Source organism: Gymnogyps californianus, chromosome 2 (assembly GCF_018139145.2).
Source record: "Gymnogyps californianus isolate 813 chromosome 2, ASM1813914v2, whole genome shotgun sequence".
NCBI classification, from domain to species: domain Eukaryota; kingdom Metazoa; phylum Chordata; class Aves; order Accipitriformes; family Cathartidae; genus Gymnogyps; species Gymnogyps californianus.
The window spans coordinates 147,036,257-147,059,415 of NC_059472.1; the positions used below are offsets into that span (position 1 = coordinate 147,036,257).

At 38.3% G+C, this 23,159-nt stretch overlaps 1 protein-coding gene across 4 annotated transcripts in view; it reads right to left on the reverse strand.

Moving 5' to 3' along the window:
• Positions 1-1,401: 1,401 nt before the first annotated feature.
• The window catches only part of NEBL (nebulette), a 273,965-nt gene continuing 252,207 nt past the window's right edge, over positions 1,402-23,159 (reverse strand). For 3 of the 4 annotated variants that reach the window (XM_050892027.1, XM_050892026.1, XM_050892025.1), the window contains 2 exons: positions 9,761-9,876; positions 1,402-4,126 (listed from right to left, as the gene is read on the reverse strand). In XM_050892027.1, the coding sequence (XP_050747984.1) occupies positions 3,950-4,126; positions 9,761-9,876 (293 nt within the window). In that variant the 3' untranslated portion in view covers positions 1,402-3,949. The remainder of the gene's footprint in view (positions 4,127-9,760; positions 9,877-23,159) is intronic. The other variant, XM_050892028.1, reaches the window with a different exon arrangement.

A 23,159-nucleotide genomic window follows, 5' to 3' on the forward strand; every position in this document is an offset into this window, starting at 1 on the left:
AAATGGGAATGTGTGAACTTCCAACCTGAACTTTGGATCATCTTGGGAAATTTGGCTCCTTAAAACTCTTTTCCTTTCCCCAGAAAAATGTTGTCTACAGGAAGAAAGTACAGTGAGGGGAACATGCTGTGTTAAAAAGGAATATATACTTTAAAGGTGACAAGACAGCATATAACATCTGTTCACCTCTATATCCCACTGCATGTAATGGGCTCCAACATATATCTTGTAAAACCTGTGCTGGCACAATTTAGTTGCTGACTTACTTTCCCTACCTTACAGATTTTAGATCTTAAAAAACATTTTTATAATTGCACTCTGATAATTTCGGGCCTTTGATAGCATTGCTTAGAACAAAGCTGCATAATGACACTAAAGTTTGTTTTATATCAAAAAGCAGGAACCATTCCATATGAACACAAATTACTAAGCATATACAACATAAAAACCTGACTGCATGAATGAGTAACTTAAAACAGATCTTAATAATTCTGCTGACATACCATTCTCAAGAGAAATACAATTCACATACTGTTTTGTTTTCTCGACCTTTTTTATTTTGCAAATTGCTTTAGCTGCTTTGCCAGGCTAATGAATATTCAAAATTCATAAAGGAAATTTTATTTCCATTGTTTAGCATAACATAGTCCTCTAATGTCATCAAATGCTCATTTTCTGATTTACTTTTCGCTATACATACATTGTTCAACACTGCAAGCCATCTCCTCACTTAGGAAGAATGCTAGTGTATTTATAGGTGGAGACTTTGGTTTTTATAAGTCACTAAAAATTGCAACTTGATGCAACGTATCTATTTCTTTTTATTCATACCCGGTTAACAAACTGACAACTTATTTTTATTGTTGTCAGCATTACACAGCTAATAGAGCAGCACAGCAGCAAGTGATAGTAAATTCTGCCTCAGGCATCATCAGAAAAAATTGCCAGCCATCGTAAGATGGGATTCCTCTCCTTGCTGTTGATGGCTGGTGATGAAAACCAACACAGAGGCAGACTGCTTGTTTCAGAGCTTCTAGCTCAGCTTACCACATCAGCCTTTTGAAAAAGCCATTTGACTTGCAAAGCTTGCTAATTTAATGTGGAAGTCACCAGTAATGCATAAGGGTCTGTCACAGCAGCAGCTCTATACACAAAACTTTCAAGCATTTTAAATGACAGCAGTTTCACTGTCCTGGTTTCGGCTGGGATAGAGTTAGTTTTCTTCTTAGTAACTGGTACAGTGCTGTGTTTTGGATTTAGTGTGACAATAATGCTGATAACACTCTGACATTTTAGTTGTTGCTAAGTAGCGCTTATCTTAAGCCAAGGACTTTTCAGTTTCCCATGCTCTGCCAGCAAGCAGGTGTGCAAGAAGCTGGGAGGGAGCAGAGCCGGGGCAGCTGACCTGAACTAGCCAAAGGGGTATTCCATACCATGGAACATCATGCCCAGTATATAAACAGGGGGGAGCTGGCCGGGAGGGGTGGATCGCTGCTCGGGCATCGGTCAGCGGGTGGCGAGCAATTGCATTGTGCATCACTTGTCTTTTCTTGGGTTTTACTTCTCTCTTTTTTTTGTTATATTCCTTTTCATTACAATTATTATTATTATTATGTTTTTATTATTATTATTATTAGTTAGTATGATATTTTATTTTACTTTAGTTATTAAACTGTTCTTATCTCAACCCACGAGTTTTACTTTTTTTTTCTTCCCTTTCCTCCTCCCCACCCCACTGGGAGGGGGAGGGGGAAGCGGCTGCGTGGTGCTGAGTTGCTGGCTGGGGTTAAACCACAACAGTCACCCATACAGACTGCACATTTACAGTATCACATCCCTGGTTTTAAGCCACATTTTTTGAAGTTAGATGCTCCTGGTCAGCTTTAGCCTTGAAATTAGGCAGCTGACAAGAAAACATAGGCAATTCCACAGTCACGGACATTTTTTTAATTTTTTTTTTTTAATGCAGTCATTCCACCCTGTTTGGCAGCTGGGATCAGCCCTGTGTTAGCAACACCTAAAAAAAATTGCATAAGCTTTCCAATTCCTAATTGTATGCAAAAATAGAACTAGCAGGTATTTGCATTGACAACTTTCAGTTGACATAACAAATCCATACTGCCTTCCTTCTTCATTCTTTAAATAGATATTGTAGGCTTGCTTACTTTGTGAAATGAGAAATACAAAATTGTCCATAAATTCTATATTTAATTCTACTTTAAAAATTTCAGAAATGGAAGAAAGCCAGTGCAGGATCAACATTCTGAGAGCTACTCCAAAATTAACTTCTCTAGCACATGGCTGAACACCACAAATGATACTATCAGCAAAAACATTTTCTTCCTTACACACGTATGCATCCACATGAGTAAGTTCCCACACGAATCTTTAACTCTTTTGTCCTTCCGCACAGAGTTTCTCCCTGGGAGGGAACGCGGCACCCTCCTGGCACCCAGTCAAAGCAAAACCAACTTCCTGGTGACCAAGCCTGCCGACACAGTCCCTCTTACAGGTCCATTATGTCACCAGTTATTTGATCCTCTCCTTAGCATCACAGACTGAGACCTGGATCTCTTAGTTCTGATCATAAGTTAATGGACACCAAATAGCGTACGTGAAGGTCTGTCAGCAAAATATTTTTACTGTTTTCTACAGATGGCTAAACTGAAGCATGATGGCATAGAGTATGTTGGACTTGTGTTTGGTTAGTTTTCCCTTCGGTGTCAGTTATGAGAAAGATTACATCAGTAAAAGAAAACGTAGTATTTCTCCATCATTAATCATTTGGCAAGCGTACAACCCACTGTTGGATCACCAAGATTTTTGGAGGAAAGTGAAGCAATAGGCCATTGAGCTGAAATGCACTACAATAACCAGAGCTCTCCTCCACTCCTCAATGGAGGTGCAAGTATTTCTGCAGCAGGGGTAGGTACATTAGCTCATCAGCAAAGCAGCCATTAAGCGAGTTACCTGTGGCAAGAAGGAGGGATGAGACTGCAGGCTTTGCGTGACTGCACAGCACTGGGGCCTCACACAGGACATTTATTTACAGCAGTACACGGGAAGGTAAAGGAGCTAACATGAAGTATTGGTTGTACATTGCCCTAATGGAAGTTTCTATTTAAATGCTAAGTATTATTAGAAGGAAACAGAAGAGTTAACAGGTTTTATACTCTAGATAGTCTTTGCAAGGAATTTTCTGTGGAAAAGATACCGAAGAACCATGAATCCAGGCATGGATCTAACTGATGGACTGGGATGCAAGCAAAGCTGACAGAAGAGGTCACTGTTGGAAATAAGAGAAAATGGGTAATCCAGGAATAAATGGGGGTATGCAAGAGTCAGGAAATTTATGCTGTCAAAATAGACCTGTTTACTGTAAGACTGCTGGGCAGTAGGGGTTTTTATTTGTTTTTTTTACTAGCACATTACTTGTCATTATTTCAAATGATTGAATTATCTACTCAACATTTTTATTTTTATTAGGATGCTAACTGCTCAAACATTAAACACCTCCCGAATAATTTGAAGATGTGTTCAAACTCAGTGTGTTAACCTCCTGTGACTTCAGAGTGCCATAAGAAGTGAATCGATTTTATGGTAGTTATAATAAAGAGAAATAATGTCTTTGAGGTGTAGGGAAAAGATATTTCCCCTTTACAGCTAATTGACTGAAATCTTTATAGGATTGGCAGCACCAGGCTTCCATATATGTTTTTCATTTTGAGGGAGCACTATTATAAGCAATGCTGTTTTCAAAGCTCTGAGCTTCTTGTTGATTATTTATCTTTACTTTAAAGGACTCTAAATTGGATTCTGAGTGAGAATGCAGACTGTTATAGCAGTGATAAAGTAATGAACATGTACTCTTAAAAGATTCTTCTGACTTTTTCTAAAAGGTTAGATTTTGAGTAAATCATAATAAAGCTCAAAGGACTAGAGACAAAAATTAGTTAACAAACTCAATATAATTTGCTGGAAGCATTCCTGTTTTCCCAGTTCTCTGAACAGTACCATACATCCAGCCATCATCAATTGGTTGCACATTGATGATATAATCACCATCCCTGAAGGAAACTTCATCTTCATCTTGAGCGCTGTAGTCATACATAGCTCTGTATGTTCTCTGTTGAAGGAAAGAAAACAAGGCTGTAAAGTCTAAAGCCTAAACACAGAGAGATTCCTTCACTTCTTTGCACAAAGAAAATGAAAAGAGCAGGAAAAAGAACAGAGGGAGCAAGGCAGAGAGAGAAATCACAAGTTACCTGTTGAAAAGAAACAGTAGACCCTCCACCCTGTCAAATATACAGTGAATACAGCCCCTTTTTCTGAGTACCAAAGTAATTATTTTTGTGAACCTACATTGTCCAAAGTCCTCATACAAACAGATTTCAAGCCATTCACTGCCTCCTGAAATATTCCAACTGTTGTTTCATATATTCACTAGTAACAGGTCATTACATCCAGCCATGGCTAGCTGTGCTTCTGCTCCCTATTTGCATGATTCTCAAATAGCTTCTTCTGTATCTTCACTACAGAAAAGAAACACAGTCTTCATCCAGGTCATTAACTTTGCCTTCTCACTGAATGTCCTTCATTTCATTACAATTTTACCCCAAATTAAGAATTAGGAATATATTATTATCTAATGAAAAAAGACAAACAAGATTTCAAAAAGTCTGCAAAAATAATTTTTATGAATACTCATTTTTGCATATTCAGATAAAAGATTGATCTAAGCAGAACATGAAGTCCTATCACTAGCTAAGCCAAATTTCTCTACGCCTCTCTCCACTGTAAGCCAAGATTTCCATTTTCTTTCTAAACAGAGTATTTATTTCCACTCATAACCAATAAAATGCTATCATTTACTGGAATTCAAAGAGGATTTTCAAACTCAGAGGGAACAGTCTACCCTTGTATCTTAACAGCAGAACAAAACTAGCTCATTTTAAAATTCCCAGGAGTACTTTCTTTTCCTTACGCTGTCTCTTGACAGAAGTCAAGAGCAGTTCAAGCATCACTGATAATATTCAATTTCCCTACCAGCAATTTTTGATATGTCACCATATCTAGCTGAATTTTTCTGGTACAATGATTTAAAGAGAAAAAAGGTAAAAACAGTCAATGTTTGAGTTAATGCCTAGTACTATTGTCTGAACCTTTTAAGAGACAGCAAACTTTGTTCTGCTTCCCAGCTGAGGAACACAACTCTGGATTAGTTTCAGTCCCTCTCATACATGGTTTTTTGAGGGTTTTTAATGAAATTCTTTTCAGAAAAGATGGAGATTCCTCCACACACATTGAGTAGGCCATTTGTCACATGTTGGAAATATGGGACCATCTAATCCAAACACTATAGGGCAACTCATTATTACTGTTCCCATGCTAGAAATACACTTTTTGTCTTGATTCTGCCTTTATCATTGGTAGTGCAGACTAAAAACTACAGAGAAATCAACTCCTGGTTAAACACTGGAGACCACTACTTTTCCTGACAAGCCTACTCTGAAGCGTACTTGAGTCTTGCTCTGTATAATTGTTCTCTGCCGTGCCTTGTAATGTTGCTGCCCTACAGGCTGTGACCAAAAGCGATTTTCAATCAGAGGTATGTGGTTTCTTGGTGCTTCCTTAATGTCTTCCAAGTGTACATGGAAGGTGATGAAAAAAAGCATCATTGTTTATGCACTACGTCGAAGCAACTAATTGGGAGGGTTCTATCATCACAAAAAATTCCTTAAAGATTCACAAACTAGAAAAGTAGCAGTCGGAAGACCCTAAGGAATGGTCTCTGCCTTTGAGAATCTTATTTCTTCCAACTATTTCAACTGATCTCTCTACTGAGCCTTGAAACTAACTCCAAAAAAAAGTGAAAAATATGCTATTACAACAAGCTCAGCAGCAGTTAGTCCTTTAAACAATTTATTTCAGAAAAAGGTCCATTTAAGAAAAATGGTAGTAAGTCCGTATCTGGCATAAGGCAGGGAACAGATTTTCCTCTGAGCCATGCTTATATGTCTCCCTTAAATGGGCAAAGACTGGGGGAAGAGATTAAATGTTTTATTAAACTAACATGTAATTGGAAAAAAACAGGTAAGTTTTTGCTCACCCAGACAGATGCTTACTCATCCTTAGAACATCATGGTATAGGACATACTACTGCTGTCTCCTTTAAGGCAGCTTGACTACATCACTGTGGTGGCACAGTTGTGAAGACAAGCTGATAATTTCAAACTTTAAAAAAAATTATTAGGGCCCTACATGCTGCTGAGAAACCTAAATTTATGGCCTTAACACCTAATTAGGTGCTAAATGGCTGTCAGGAGAAATCTCCATAATAATCCTGTTAGCATTTAATGCCTAATTATCACTTCAGAGTGTAGTCTGGGCTATATAATTGAGAATTACAATGCTTAAAGGACTCAAAGTAGGGATTTTTAAAATGCATTTTAGTGAATTATTCCTCTGTCAGTAGTGAGTTTAGCAGGTACTGAGAGCACAAGAGGGTATAAGAAAAGGTTGGGGTTTTGTAAAACAGTCAAATTCTCACTTATCTCTCACCTCCTCAAAGGTCTACCTAGCAGCTACTGCTCAGACAGAACAGTAAGTCTTGTGCATATGAAGTACTGAAGCCCAGCTCTCATATTCCCAGCTCCCCAGCCAGATGTGAGCTGACAGATGCATATTTCCACTTCATCCACCAGTTTATACTTATTCTATGGATTACTCCTTGCAAGGAAAAGTACCTGTTGCAGCGTCCTTCACATTGAACAGCTACCAAGGAAAGCCAATTTGCAACCTAGGTTTTGTTTCCCTACCACTTCTAGTTATCTAAAGATGGGAGAACACCCTCTGTTATCTTAGAAAGAGGCAAACAGCCTTCAGGGGTCTGTTATAAAACAATCTGTACTCTGAGCAACAATTTAATTCAGCCTAGAATCATAATCAGAACTGCTCATAGAAAGTGAGCAAAAGTTAAGAATCAGAAAATAACACAATTGATCTAGGAAAAAAATCTACCCAGAAACTGTGTTAGGATCATGCTCAAAACTAAATAAACTAGAATTTGAAAATTTATAAATTAGAAAATTTCTAGTTCTCAGTATAAGAAATCGGTGGATGTGATTATAAAATGAACTTACGTCTTTTGGGGACCCTGTTGATAACAGTGCAACAAATAGGCTGAAAGGAGTAGGTTTTACTACAGCAGCTAACTCTCCAATCATCCCCACCCTGATATAACCCATGGGATCTTAATCACTCATCCTAGAGATGTCCTGGCCAAACTCAGGCGCTGATGGGTGACTTTGTCACCTTCATTGCTTTTAGGTAAGTCTCAGAAACTGCTTGTGCTTTGAGACCAGTATTCAGGCTGGGATTTCTTTCCTCCCGTCTCTTCCCCTTCTTACTTTCTTCTCTTACTTCTTTCTTCCCTCTGCCTGGCTTAGCCAGACAAGGCTGCATCCCTGGTACTACTGCTCCAAGCCCAGAACCGAACAGACAGCTGAAAGCAATGAACCTAACATTGTGTTTGTCAGATCTCCTAGGGCATGTCCACACTGCATTTGAAAAGCACTCCAAGGCTGCCTTCCATCTTCAGTCTGTGCAAATCGCTACACTTAAAACACATCCCCAACCAGAGGTTTCCCCCAGCACACACTGGGAACCCCTTGTGCCACCCCAATCGCTGAGTGTAACATGCCCAGCACACCTGGATAAGCTGCACAGCTAAAGAAAAGACAGTCTTTTGACGTGAAGGTGGAAAGACAAGGGAGCATGCCAGGTTTCTAGCTGCATCTGAGACGCCTCTTCTGGAGCAGAATCATCACCCTGGAGGGTCATAAGATCACACTCCATCTTCCTCACCAGACTGGCAAGTTAGCAGCCAGCACCAGGCCAGGCCAGCAGTACTTGATTTTCTCCCTCTGGAAATGTTTGAGTTTTATTGTCTTCAAGGAAACCCACTCAGTTTTTAACAGCAACAAGATCCATTCAAACTATGACATTTGCTGTTTCCTGTTTTACCCATGATAAACAGCTATTATTGCTTCAAAGAATGTCAAATGACAACAGTTTCACAAAAGGGACAAGAAATCCTGTTGAGACACTCAGTCAATCCTTTATTTTTTAAATGCTTTAATTTCACTCCCTTCGTTTTCCTATTACCTTTGCATTCCCATTTCTGGAAGGAGAGTCAAATGGTGATTCTCAAGATGATTGAAATGATATTATTTCAACAGGTAGCCCACCAGGTAAGTCACTGGGAGACAGAGGTATCAGGGAAATAGTAGCCATCCACCTGCCCAGATAGCTGCGAAGGCTGCTAAGTGCATTTCCAGATTTGCAGGCATCTCCGTTCCCTATCTGCTGGATTTGAAGGCTGCTCTGCTCCCCACTGACTAGCAAATCTGCTGGCAAAGCCCAGGCTTCTACATCTCCCACTTTTTGGACTCTGGCCCTTCTGGAAGGCAGCCAGCTCCCCAAGTGCCTTGCGATATCCTTGGAAATTAATGGTTGATTCCAGTACCAGCTGCCTCACAGCTGTCATGCAGGTGTCCAAAGAGTTTCCCGGGTTATTTGCTCACCCAAAGATGCAGGTATCTGGATCCCAGACTTCCTAGCAAGTTAGCCCCTTCAGCCCCCAAGCAGCTGAGAAACTGGCAAGCCTGAAAGCACCCAAACCTCCCAGAATACCATGATCTTTACAATATAAAATGCCATGGAGTTTCAGTCTTAAAGAAAAATACAAGTTCCAGCTAATCTTGAAAACAGTTTTTTTCAGCTCAGCAAGCTCTACGTTTGGTTCATAATTCAATACTTCTTTATCTCTAAAAAAGGTGACAGAGGTAGTAAATATACATCCATTCAAAACAGTTTAAAATTCAAAATTACAAGTCAACATTTTTAAGGTAAAAGGTGACTGGATCTGAACTATGAAATCTCTACGTAGTGATATGATTAAAAAAATATGATAACCATTAAAACTGAACTTTATCTATAAAGAGTTCAAAAAGAAAAAAGAAGCTCAATTTCCTAAAAACCCCAGCTGAATACCCATTCAGCAATCCTTCCGTGACCAGTTACTTCTAAAACAAAATATTCACTCCAGCTTTACATTCCCATCCACCACAATTAAAAACTTCATGACTGTGGCCATGGCTTTTTCATGCCAAAGCTTCTTCTCAGCCGCCCAGCCGTATAACTCAATTTCGATCAGGCACAAGTGGGTGCACGACTGTTTGTTGAATTAGAAAGGGCACACCAATATGGAGTCTGAGCTAGCTTTATGCAAGCAGAGATGAGTAATATGGATAGGCACAAAGCCTGCTAGCACAAAATCAGCAAGTCAAAAAATTTTAAACAAATTTAAACCAACAGAGTGATCTTCAGAGATCAGTGGTTTTCATCCAGTGCTAGGAGCCTGAATTCATCACAGAGCATAACATGAAAGCTCAGCCTGTGAAATACTGTCCCAGCATTTACTATTTGTTTTAGCAGGTAGAAGATTCAGTTATTTCTCTGCCTTCTGGAGATCATAAATTATTTTTTTTAATGCATTCTGACATAAAAGTCCTTGCTACTGCCCTCAGTCACTTAATCTTTTTCATACATGAGGACTATTACTTACATTTAGGACTAGGACAGTCAAATAGTCCAACTATACAATTCAAGGGGACCAATTCACTCGTATTTAAGAGATTTCACAACAGCTGATGATGTTGCTTACCAAATAAAATTGTTCTTTAAAACAAATACTCACCAGACCTGCTGAATGAGGCTGTGAATGCATGGACCTCATGGATGACATACTGGTCTGGTGCATGTATCCATATCCTTGGGACTGGCTTTGCTGATATGCCCCAGGGAGAACAGGGGCTGTGTGTTAAAGAAATAGAGACTTATTAATGTAAGTTTAAAAAAAAAAGTCCTTACCTAGCATTTTGTAGAAACCGTAGATTATTTGCATTGTAAATAACAATTCCTTATTATGAAAGAGTTCAGAATTATTTCCATATACAACTTAAGGCTTTCCATAGGTTGAATCACACATAAATGTAGCCAAAGCTATAGCAATATATCCACAAACACTATCAAGATTAGTTGGAAGGAAAAGCTTAATGTAGAAGTCTGACCATAAAATGGCATACAAAAGCTTGAGACACCACTAACTCAATTTTGATATTGCGATAGATGACACACTAAATATGTTCCATAAACTGCCATTTTATAAGGAAAGATTGATGAAAAAAGCTATACACTAATACAGTTTTGAAATTTTTCAGTAGAAATTCTCTGCAATTAACTCCTAACTGATTGCAAACTCATTCTTATTTATTGGGCTATGAAGAAAGGAGGACTGTGATTCACAGAAAGAGACAGAAATGTAAAAAAGTGAGCCCACAGTTGGGTTTCTTAGTTTATTCTAATTCCATCAACATTCTTAGCCAAACACAGAGAGATCAACAGTTACTAAAATCTTTCCAAGTCCACCTCTTTCAGTATCTTCCTCTTACCACACAATTGTTCCATCTCTTTCACACATATTTTATTCACATTATTTTAACAATTACATTATTTTAACAATTCCATAGGCTAATCATTGATATGTTGACTTTTATTGTACCAAGAGCTGTTGAAAGAGTTAATACAATCGACAAGGACTCCCTACCTCTATTGCTTACTAGGAAAGCATTCGTAAACCTTCCATAGCTGTTCAAACCTCCTACTTTGGCAACAGACCAAATCAGAATGTGTTAAAAACGTGTTTGATCAAAAATCTGTGAGAAATAAGCACAGCATAGGTGACTATCCACTATTTTCCCAGCAAGCCCAAGAAGCATTTTTAAAGCAAAATTAAGAGACTGAAGTGCTTTTCAAAATCTAACGATTAAAAGTTTAGTCACCGTGTATCTGTGCATGTTTTGCAAGACTCTCGTGCACTCTGAGAATAAAGATTTCTGGCTCGTATGGAGGTTATTAGCCTGTCTCCCACTGTTATTTATCAGAATTTTACTAGTTCAACTGGAAATTCATTTAGCTACACTGAAAAGAAAATGCATTTCTGTTGATACTTCTTCAAGTGGTCCATTTAGCTGATATTCTGTCTAACTCCTCTGACAAGCCATCTTTTGCTTACAAGAGATGGAGTCCGTGCAGCCCATGAGTCAAAAATCTTCAAACATGGAGTCAATCAGCAGTCCGATACTTTCTGAGATACATCTCATGGGCTTGCTAAGAAGTGAAGAACCACTTCTGGAACAGCCATCACACACAGATTCAAAAAGGAGCAAAGCTAATGTAGGATTTAATGGGGTTCACAATGTATGGAAGGACCCAGGAAAAGATATAGGAGAAGCAGGAAACAACCATAAAAAAAAAATATATACATATATATATATATATAAGTAGTACTCATATTTGCAGTAATAATACTCTGTCCTTCTCTGCTTCTTGAGTGATCAGGACAATAAATGTGTGTGAAAAAGGATTACTGAGAAAATGTTTGCTGAACTATTTCAGAAAGAAAGGTCAACCTTGTGCTTTCAGCAGGATGTTTTACCTATCCTGCTTCCCCAAGTAACAGTATCATTGATTTCAACAAAGTTTTTTTCTTAAAACATCCATTTAGTTTTAGTTAGCATATTTAAATGCACAAAGTATGCAATTACAATTTGGGATGTTATTTTTTGCTCTACTATACTTGTAAAGGTAAGTAACGCTGTATATTTAACTAGGGTTTTTCTGATTTAGAAAACATGTTTCAAACTATTGTAATGAATAGATTGCTTTGTTAAGTGAGTGAAATTAAAGCTATACACAGTCAGATGCAACACTGGAACATGATGAATAATGGATGTTTTAGAAGTGCCAAGTTCATTTTAATGACATATGAGTACAAAGACATTTTAAAGCAGTTTAATCATCAGAGAATTGCTGCTCGTTAACATGTTCACAGGATTATCATGCATTAAGTGAATAGTCCTAAGTAGTTCATCAAATAATTTATGTTTCAGTGTTGTTACAAGCTATTCCTACATGACCAGATGTAGCCCTTCATGAGAAAATAGAGAAAAACATAATTTAATCAAAGGTTCTGCGATCAAGCTGGAATGAATATATTTTGCTTAATTCACCACCAGCATAAACACAGGTCAGTACATAGAAGCGAGTCTCATCTCCTCATACCAAGTGGTAAATTGGTCATGTGGGTTGAAAACTGAGCACAGCTTGAACTTTTTAACTTAATAAGAAGTAGTATCTTAAGCTGACATTGGCCACTGATCAGTCACCACTCTGCAGCGACAAAGGGCTGGTAGCTTTTCCCTGGTCCCTGGCAGGGGCAGACACCCTGGGAGTCCCTTTCTTCTTCCTAAGAAAAGTGAAGACACTGGTAGAAACTTTTTACTCTTCATTCCTTCTCCTCAAAACAGATCTTTCTCAATTCCTACCAATCATCCCTTGTCAGCGTAAGGCAGCAAGCCTACTGACGGTCAGCTTCATTACAGCCTCCAAATCGACAGGCTTATTTTGGGGATGATAACCCATGCCTCTTGCCTCTGTGACAACTGTCAGCAGCAGATCTGAGACATGCTTTCCTCTTTTGCAATCAGCTTCTCGCAAGCTGAGAGAATTCTGTCAAACTGCCTCAGCGAACCCGTTTGCTAATTTACCTGCAACAATGGAAACTGTAAGCCCAGGGAAATGAAGCACTTCTTCCAAAGCAGGAGAAATTTTGGGAAGCATTAAAAGCTGAAGTATTAGAAAAAGATTCTATACAAACAAAAAGAAGGAATTTCTAGGATTAGCTTTGCTAATTATCTTCTAGTCCTTTATTTAGGTATCATATATATGAGCATATATATCAGCACATATCAGTGTTGAAGACACTTGATTGAATAATTCCACTCTTTTTTCCATTAAAAGAATACTCTAGTAGGGCTGCAAAAAATGATCAATAGTTTTTAACAATTTGTTACAAAAAATACTTAAGAAATCTCCAGATGGTTGTCTATTTGGAAGATAATTTGGGAATCACATAAATAAGCAGATTAGGGAAAAGACAACAGATCTGAGCTGTGTTTCTGGTGACATACAGGTAATTCAAGGTGAGATTAAATGATGCAGAGAAAGAGTTTGACTTTTCTTCATCATCACCCATAGTTAACTCCAATCTTTTGGCTCAGACCAAAGTATAAGGTTCTATAACATCATTGACTGCAGCAGCAGCAAAAGCAATGGTTTTAGTTAACCTAGGGGAACAATAAAACACAGTGGTGGAACATGAAATTCATTTAGCTGAAGCCAGATTTATTGGTGAGGGAGCTGAGGGCTGACCATTGCTCCCAGAAGTACAGGTGGATGTTTTTTCTTGTTCCATTAAGACTTTACCAGATGCATTCTGATGTATCAAAACTTACTTTTTTTCTTGTCCCACTTACCAAGCAAGTCAGATATTCATTTTAAATTATCTACTTGAAAAAATTTATCATATATATCTTACTATATCTTTACACGCTTCCCCAGAGAAAAGAGAGAAAAATGAATGAACATGATAAAAGGCAAACAGAGAGGAAGCCTCCAAGAAAAAGAAGCTGAAAGAATGATAGTAAGTATCAACTTGCTGCAGCAGACAATGGGGTCTGCAGAGTGTGTACTGATCAGGACATGCTTTGAGAAGGACTGGGAAAGAAAAAGGTCAGACTGTGGAAACAGGAAAGGAATAATTAAGAGAGCATTGTATAATTACAAGGCTAAAAAAAAGTTTATGCTAAAAAGAAAAATCATTTAAAGGGCAGGTTCCAAGATATATTTTATCAAAACCATACTTAAACTCTCTTTCATTCTTTTGTACAGCAGAACCTTGACAATCCATGGTAAAACAATGTATCCCCACTGCTAATTACTGCACTTTTGCCATTTACTGCAATACATGCTATTTACTAGACCAGATGTAAAATAACAATCACTTCATTTACTCTTACAGACATCATGCCATCTAAAGCATTTATTTCACTTCATATTTTGATGCTATCTCAATTCATGGTTTCACTACTAAGACTTCAGAGAAATCACAAAGAATATTGCAACATTTTGTAATAACAACAACAACGTGAGAGAGCAGAAAGTAAAAAGAAAGACGATGATTATTATGTGCTTAATTCTAGCATCTCTAAGACACTAAGCTGCTTATGGGAATCATGTTGCTGCACATATATTGAAGTCCTTCCCCCGTTTTGCCTTGCTCCTGCCTTATTTTCCACAGGCTGCAACATCTAGAGCAGGCCTCATGGCCTTACTTTAGAAGGCCTCTCCCATAGCTTTCAGTTCCTTCTTTCTTTTGCCGTTCCCTTAGAAATTACTCAGCTATTTCCCGTGCAGCAGAAAACACTGTCAAAGTAGTGATGCAATCACATATGGGGAAGTGTAGGTCTAGAGTACACTTCTGGGGTACTCAGGTACACCCCACATGTTGTTCATGTGGATGGGTCACTGCCTGAACTGCACAACCCCCTTGACCACTTCCCAGTCCAAGTTACAAGAATACATAGCTAAGGAAATATAGCCTTAGGGTAAACTGTTATTGCTGTGTTGAAGCTGGTGGATAATAACAACTGATACCTTTTTAAACCCTTCTCCAGAAAGTGTCATGGAGGTAGCTTTGGTTACAAACTCTTTACTTTATTTTTTTGTTTTCTATCACTTTCCCCAGATGTTGGCTGCTACTCCCCATCATTAAAATATTTAAAGTGATTTGGGTTGGGAGAGACTTCTAGAAGTAATATAGTCCGTCCCCCATTTAAAATCAGGGCCAAATTTGCAGTTAGGTCGGGTTTCTTTGGGCCTTGTCCTGTCAGTTTTGAGTTCAGGATGGAGATTTCACTACACCTCTTTGGACAACCACAAACCCTATAATTCCTCCTGTTTATTCCCCATGCTGTGTATATTCCTGTACAAGCTCGAGATGAGCTCAGCCCAGCATTGCGTTAACCATACAAGCATCTTGAGAAACAGTTTTAAGGACAGATTTGAAGAAGGTTAACACATTAATTCTGCAGAAGTTCACATCCCGCCCAAGCGCGAACAGCAGGATAAATGGAACATAATTGTTGTCAACCAAGAATTTAATAAGAGTTTTAAAGAAGGCTCGTATCACAGACTAATCAGAAACAATAATCTTGATACTTTGGCAGCAAGTAAGGCAGGATAGATACGATAAGGATAGGATGTGAAAGACACAAAAAGAGAAGAAAAGTAACTTGACTGCTATGACAGATGAGCTTTTAGCAGGCTTTTAAAGATGATGTGCTAAACATCATTCTCTGCTAAAGTTAAGAGTGTTGGAAGAACTCAGCAGGAGTCATGAGGTGATACGTCTAAACAGGCTATAGGCAGTCCATCCCTGATTCCCACTGCGTATCTGAGGTTGACGTTCCATGAGCTGGCTGAGGCAATCTAACACTCCTACCACCCTTTCTCTTCCTCTCAGCTGGGTTGTTTTTCTGCTGGCTTGGTGAGCTAAGTCAGCTCAGCAAGGGATCAGATCAGCGACAGATGCAATGCAAGGAAGGAGGCCGAACCAAGGTCACAGGCAGCAGAGGACAGCAAACTGCTACATCAGCTCAGCTGTCCCAAGGTATGCCCCCCCAAGCACCTCACTTCTGTGCAAGCACCCTCTGAGTTCAAACCACAAAAGAGCTGAGCCTCTCACAGATGCTTCCCTCCAGATGTCCCAGCATCCAGCTCCAAACAATGCATCCCATGTAATGCAGAATGCTCCTGCATGCTAGCATGTGGCATGCACTGCTCAACTACTTGTATCCTACGTCTCCACAGTATTTGAAAAAAGTCATAGTGGAAGTTTAGAGAAGATTAAGCCTAATGCAGCCAGCAAGAGCTGTTTACTTGACAGTAAAAACAGATATCAGAGAACTTAAAGACTTTAATGAGTGTGCAAGGACTGCCCAGAGAGAGAGATGCCGAAGAGGCTGAGATGAGGTACAGAACTCTGCCGCATCCCCATGGTACAGAGCAAGGGGATAGTCTCTAAAGGACATGATAAAAAAGCAATCACAGGAGTACAGAGAACAAACAGAAGAGTACAGATGCGTTAGATACAGATAACATTAGGAAAACCTCAGTAATAATTTTCCAGTGCAGAACTGATTGCCAAGAATGCTCCTGTCTCAAATTAGAATGAAAAGAAAAAAAATCTCAAAGGTTCATGCCAAAAGAAATTTTTAAAATCAGGTAAACAAACAATTTTTTACCAATAATTTCAAAAGATCTATGTTTAATTTTGATAATTTTCAATGTTTATTATAATTTATGTGACTTCAAAATTAAACCTATTTCAACATAAAGCTGAATTCTTTGTTTCAAAAATGTCAAGCTATAACCTTAACAATCTCAAAACTGAATAAAATGGGTTTTTTTGGCATTGAAACAGTAATCACAAGTGATCCATTCCTATAAAGAAGTTTGGCATTAAACTGCTATCTTCTGATGAACAATATTGAAAAATTCCCAGCCATCTCTGAAGTTAAATTGCTCAGCATTAACTTTTCAAATAAGCTAGAAAATGGAAACACATACTCTAAACTGATTACAACTTATCTATTATAGAATTTTATTATTTTCTAGTCAGAAAGAGTAGCACAGCACAGTCAAATTTACTAGGAATAGGTCAGACTGCATAAGCATATAAAAAGCACTAACCTGAAGACTGCAGATGGTGAGACCTGATACAGAACAGTGCTGTTTTTAGAACAGTAGAAAACAACATGGTAAGGCATCTTGGCATTTTTTCTTGTAACAGTAATTTTCCTTTCATTTCTTTTCTTTCTTTTTTTTTTTTTTTCTCTTTTTCTTGCCTTTCACTCGTCAGGCTGCTTTCACGGATGTCTGAGCTACCAGGCTTGTTGCTCTCAGTGGTGCTGTCAGAAGCAGCAGTTTGTCTGCATACTATCCATTACAGGAGTCAGTATTAGTTAGTAAATTGGAATATCAAACCCAGATATAATTAGGTTGTTGAAATAACAACCTGAAAGTATGGCCTAATTCACACGAGGTGCTAATAAATATCTGCCATGCTCACTGACCTCATTAGAACTGAAGCTCTGAACTACTTGGAGTCAGTGGCAAATTCAGAACATTACAAGCTTAGGAAGTTTCCATAAGCTAAATTATAAAGATATAAGAAATAAACCATGCAAGCTTCAAATACTTGAAAAACAATGGGGGGGGGGTGTGTCAATAAAATTATTAATCTTGTATTTAAAATAACTAACATTAATTATTCATTATGCAAAAAATCAAAATGTCTCTACTCTCGGACTACTTACTGACATACTACAATGGATAAAATAAAATGTTTTAAACTAAACTTCATTAGTGTCATGATTAGACTAAGACTGTTTTAAGCACCATTATTTTATAACACCATTTTATCAGCTAGCAATAATTAAGCCTAACTATATGTACCCACCATGTAAGCTGAAGTAGATTACTATGGGAAATGCAGAATCATACAATTACAACTCTTAAAAGCAGTTTCAATATAAGAAATTAAAATTTGATTTTGAATGAAATTACAACAGAAGATCACACATAGCTGTTTAGCATATGTCAAAGAAAACGAAGACATCTTGAAAGGAATGATAAAAAGAACGTCTAACATGCTCATGCCACATGGAATCCTGTATTTTATTCGTAATCTGTTTTCCTTTTAGGGGGGGACTACCTCATATTTCAGTTACTCCTGAGAGCAAACATACTCACAAAAAATTCACCTGTTCCAAAACTTCTGATCTGTATGAACAGCCAATATCATTAATACTGGTTATACTGGTCTTTGTTGTATAAGTCCATCATACATCCAATAGCAGACGGAGTGCGAATTTGGGAAGTACGAGATAGTCCAGTGGAAGAACAGTTGGCAAACTGCCTCTCTAGTACATCATGGTCTATGTGTCTGGTCATTCAGGCCTTCTCCTTAATTTTTCACATTTTGAGGAATGGTGTATCAGTCAATTCCATTATATTCTTTTTCAGGGCAATCTATTTCTTGAGGTCCATTCTGGCCCCTCTGAGGGGTTTAAATCTCTGTACTGCAAAAAGCCAGTCTCTCATGGACATTTCTTCCTTTAAATAAAAGTAGTATGGCTTTCATTCCCCTTCACAGGAACTGCACAAAAGGGCTATATTCAGAGAAAGCCCAGGCTAGCACTGTCTCCAGAAGCCATGTCTGCAAGCAGGTATTAAATGTCATAGTCTAGAGAAAAATGAAAGAAACCAAGGATGTCCTGTTTTCTACTGTCAATGTTAAAAGAAAGAGGACAATCAACTGAACACCCATCTTCTTCACCAAAAGAGGATAATACAGGGAAGATTTTTGCCACGACGTGCTTATGGATATTCCTTAGAGCATCATTTCTGCTGAGGAACAGGGGGTGGAGGATACTGAGTCACAGCTCAAAAGCCTTTGCGATCATTAAAACATTATTGTAGTTGTAAAGCATCACAGAGTTGTAAAGTATTAAATATACATAATAGTGTGCTCTGCCAACAGGAGAGGAGAAGCCACCGGATCCCAAACAACCCATAGAGTCCCTGCCTGTGACTGTGTCTGACTGTGGAGCAGCGAGGTGATGAGTGGCAACTTCACAGCCTGCAAAGAGCACGAGCTAGTCCTGTCCTGGCAGCACAGACGATTTTGATGAACAGAAAATGCCATCAGCTTCCCGAGATTGCCTTTGGAAAGGCCATTTAGGACTGTAAGACTATAAACACTCAGAAGAACGGATTTGATAAATGTAATTCCCTAGCAGCCCCTTAAAACATAAGCTTTTTCACACAAAAGCTAAAGGTATTTGTTATAAAATAGGGCGGTAAATGATCTCCCAGGAAATTCAATAAGTAAAATGTTTCAAAAGGTTACCAGTCTTTAAAAATATAGGAAGAAGCTGTTTGTAGTGTTCACTCATACTGACATGTTTTTGTGGTTTTTGCTAAAAAGCAGGATAAAATGGAAGTGAACACAACACAAAATTACAATTTAGAATGAATGACAGCAATTATTGTCTTCATCCAAATTCTATGAACAGTTGTTTTCAGGATTTTAAAAACTGTATGAATTCTATATCTGACATTTAGAATTTTATGGGTAGTTACAACAATCTACTTCACTTACAATTTAATTCACTTAAAATACAAACCATTTATCCCCCTTCCAGATCCCACTGACCAGTTCTTACTACAGCACTGTAAAAATAAAACTACGTCAACTATTTGGCTTCTAACCCTAAAACTGGAGTCCTGTTTGTCCCCAGTTTCGAATCCTAAAATATCACTTTAGGGTTATGATGATGAACACAGAATATTCTAAACCAGTTAAACGTAGTGCAACTGACAAAAAATTACGTTTCGAATATTCAACTACAAAATCTTTTCTAGATGTTTAATTCACTCATTTTCCTCACAAAAGCAGATTTAATACATTAAATACTCTATTGCAACCTATGGACAAAAGAATTACTAACTGGGACTAGAGGAGAATGGATTGTATATTTGGAGCACGGTTTATACAGATGTTATGGGAGTGGGGAGGGGCTTGGCTGGTTGGTTTTGCTTTGGCAGAACCATTGACCTATCTGGATCGTGAAAATGATTTTTTTTACTATAGTTTCTAAAAGACAAGGTCTTCAACTCATCTCTACAACCTCTAATCCATGTATTTTCACATATATAATATATATAATATGTATCATATTATATATAATATATATTATACATATAATATGTATATATAATTATAATTTTTTCCATATACATTAGATTATGTCTTAGGAACTGTTCTAGCAGTTCAAATATAAAAGGAGTGCCCCCATTCATTTTATATGGATTATTGCAGAAACTGCTATGAATATTATTTTGGAATTAGTCTTCAATGGTAGCCGTACAGTCCAAAGAGTTTAGCCTATGTATCTACTAGTAACTGGTGTATCATAATACTCACACATATCCCCATTTGTCCTACTGGTATTGTAACTGGGACATAACCAAATCACAGGGCATTCTGCTCTGGAGTTCTGAATATGAATTGCAGTCAGGATTTGGTGTCACAGATAAACAAACCTTATTGCCAGCTGACTTTTTTGGCTGACATTCCACCTAAGCTGCAGCATGTCTCAGCTGAGAAAACAGAGTACAACATGCCTTTCCTTTCCTCGCACATCGCACCACATTCTTTTATTTATGAAGGCACAAAATGTCTGAAAGTCAGCCTGAGGCATCCTTGGTCCTGGTGGGGCCACAGTGTACCACAGGAAGCTGCAATTCCTTCTTAAATTGTGAATAGGCAGGTTTTTGCTCTAGGCTTCCTCCCAAATGGAAAGAGTTAGTAAAATGAAGGTTATGTTAACATGTTACACTACCCACACGCCTTCAATTACAATTTGAACTCACTCATATTTACTGAACATCAACTGTTGCCCATTTGCATTAAAGAGAGAAGCCTGCAAGTTCTTCTCATGGAAGCTGTGCTTTGATTTCTGTGCAGCTATTTATTTGCATAGTAGGTATAACCAATCTGAGCAATGGTGGAAGGACAGCATCAACCAGGATCAAGTACGTGACTGCACATAATTTTACTAATGATATTTATTGTCTGCTGGGTATAAAATCCTCTGAAGTGTATCAAAAGCTGCTCTAGGGGACCACACTGAATAACTGAAACAACTGCTTGCCAAGGGAGCCATTAACACTTCCAACTGTTGAGTCACTTGAAAATTTCCCTTCCATTTTCTGCTCACTGCTTAAAGGAAAAGGTAACATCAAACTCAGACAGCTGGCACGGTGAACAGAAGGATCCCCTGAACTGCTGCCACACTACAGAAATTGAAAATGAGATCTCTTCTGGATTCTCCTCCACCTGGATCTGTGGGAATTGCCTTTTGGTGCTGCCAGATGCCAAGGGTGTGGGAGAGAAGCATGGGATTCAAAGACAGGCAGAGGGAATCTAAGCAGAAATATTTTGGAAGTGTGAAATGTAAAGCTCTCCCTGGAACATTAACTCATCCTCAGTGAACACATAGAATGAAAATGTGCTTTCAGATGAATCACAATTTATATCTTAATGTATTACAACCAATGTGGGATATTTAGTTTTATTCCCAGAGCCCTAAATCAAACCTTAATCAAAACTTTACTTAGCCCTCAGTTGGAGTGCCACATGAAGTTTCAAGTTTTACATTAAAAAATAAGATTTTACAGGTACTTCATACCTCTTTGTAATGGAAGAGAATGAAATCTAATCTTCTGGACTAATTTCTCTCATATTCTGCATTAACAAAGCACTCAGCAGAGGACACTAAAGGTCCAATAGTCCAGACTAGGACAGATAGATTTGATAATGCTTGAGCTAGTGCCTAAATGTGGTCCCATTGCCATTCTGGATTCCTAGACTTAGATGGCTTAAAAGGCTGAAATGAATTATTCAGAGGAGACCAAATTATATATTAGGCAGTCAGAAATCTTCTTTTCACAGAAACTCATACAGAACTTAGCACATGTGTAAGGAACACATCCGCTCTGTTTCTAACTGAAATCTGAACTCTCACAACTAACTTCGCATCTAATTTTCCTTCTTATCTCAAATCTAGAAGTAAAAAGGTATCACCTTTCTAACACCAGGAAAGCTCCCACTGTTTTCAAAAATTCCTCTATCTGTAATGTCATTATTTTTCATCAGAAAAAAAAAACCATGCCCTTTTGAGCATCAGGAACCAGTGCAAAACAGGAGGCAGAAGCTGAAAAAGCAAGACACCTCTCCTTCAAATGAAAGGTGCAGTTTTCAGAAGGGAGAGAGCTCTGTCTTGCTGCCTGAACAAGCACTGTCCTTTTGGGGTACAGTGTGGTTACAGCAAACCTTTACAAAGGAAATTATATCATTTCAGCAAAAATCTATTTGAGAACGGAAGACCAGGAGTCACCAGCTTTGAAAGAGTATAAGCTCTCTAACAACAAAAACTGTTCATGCTAAATAATTTCTGGTATCAGATAGGTACCAAACATATGCATGCACTTGTGCCCATATTACATATACAGAGAAGTATTTAGCCAAGTTCAAAAATATTACAAGAGGTTCATGGGTAATGTATTTATTATTTGACTGCAAACATTTGTACTACATCATACACTTAGGAACAGAAAATAATCTGATTACCAAGATGGAAAAGCACATTTTTACCATGACGCTGTTGAGCGGAAGACTATTTTTCCCCACACATTAGCTTTCAGGTTGGCAAACCTGCTAGGGCTTGCATGTAAAAGAAGCAAAACCAAAGCACCATCTAGTTCAAAACAAAAAAAAACAAACTCAGAAACAGATGTAAGAGTCTGGTGGATAAGGGAAGTGTGGATGTGACCCTCACCAAGAGGGAGTACACAAAGCGTTGTTTTGATGTGTTCAGCCTTCTGCGGCAGTGCAGCCTGCTGATACACTTGAAAGGGGACAAGAAACCCACAAAAGCCTATAGTTCTTCCTGTGAAATCTACAATCTCGTTCCAAATGCCATATTTGATTACCGGACTCTAGGGAACAACGTTACAGAAACAGAGTTCAGCTACCTAGCATAAAAGAACCATTCTTCCTTGGCTGCCAGAGAAGAAAATGTAACTGCTGTGTCATTCTGCTTGACCTCCTTAACATGACAGAGCTTAGCAATCGAATATGAATATGAGGAGAGGTGAAGGATTTCTGCCCTGTATTCCTGTCAGCTGTACCTGGAGAGGGAAGACAGATCTCTATATTACAATATAAAGAGCCATCAGGTATTATTCCCTCTTTTTTTCTTTGACTTGTCTTTTACTAATGGTGATTTTTTCCATCCTCAAAAACCAGAGGGTTTTTTATAAAAAATGATGGGAAGAACAGAGCAAGGAAGGGAACCAAATCCTGTTTCCTTTCCTCTTCTTCTACCACCTATTGGCAGAAGAGAAGAATATTACCGCAGTCCCAACAGAAGTAGACTCCTTGGCCCATGTACCAGGGAGCATCTCTGCAATTCCAGCGTGTGAAACAAAGAGTTTTTTTCTCCATGTCATCTGACTAGGTTGTCTGCTGACCAGACCAACCAGGAGCAGAAGCAGCAGCACAGTTC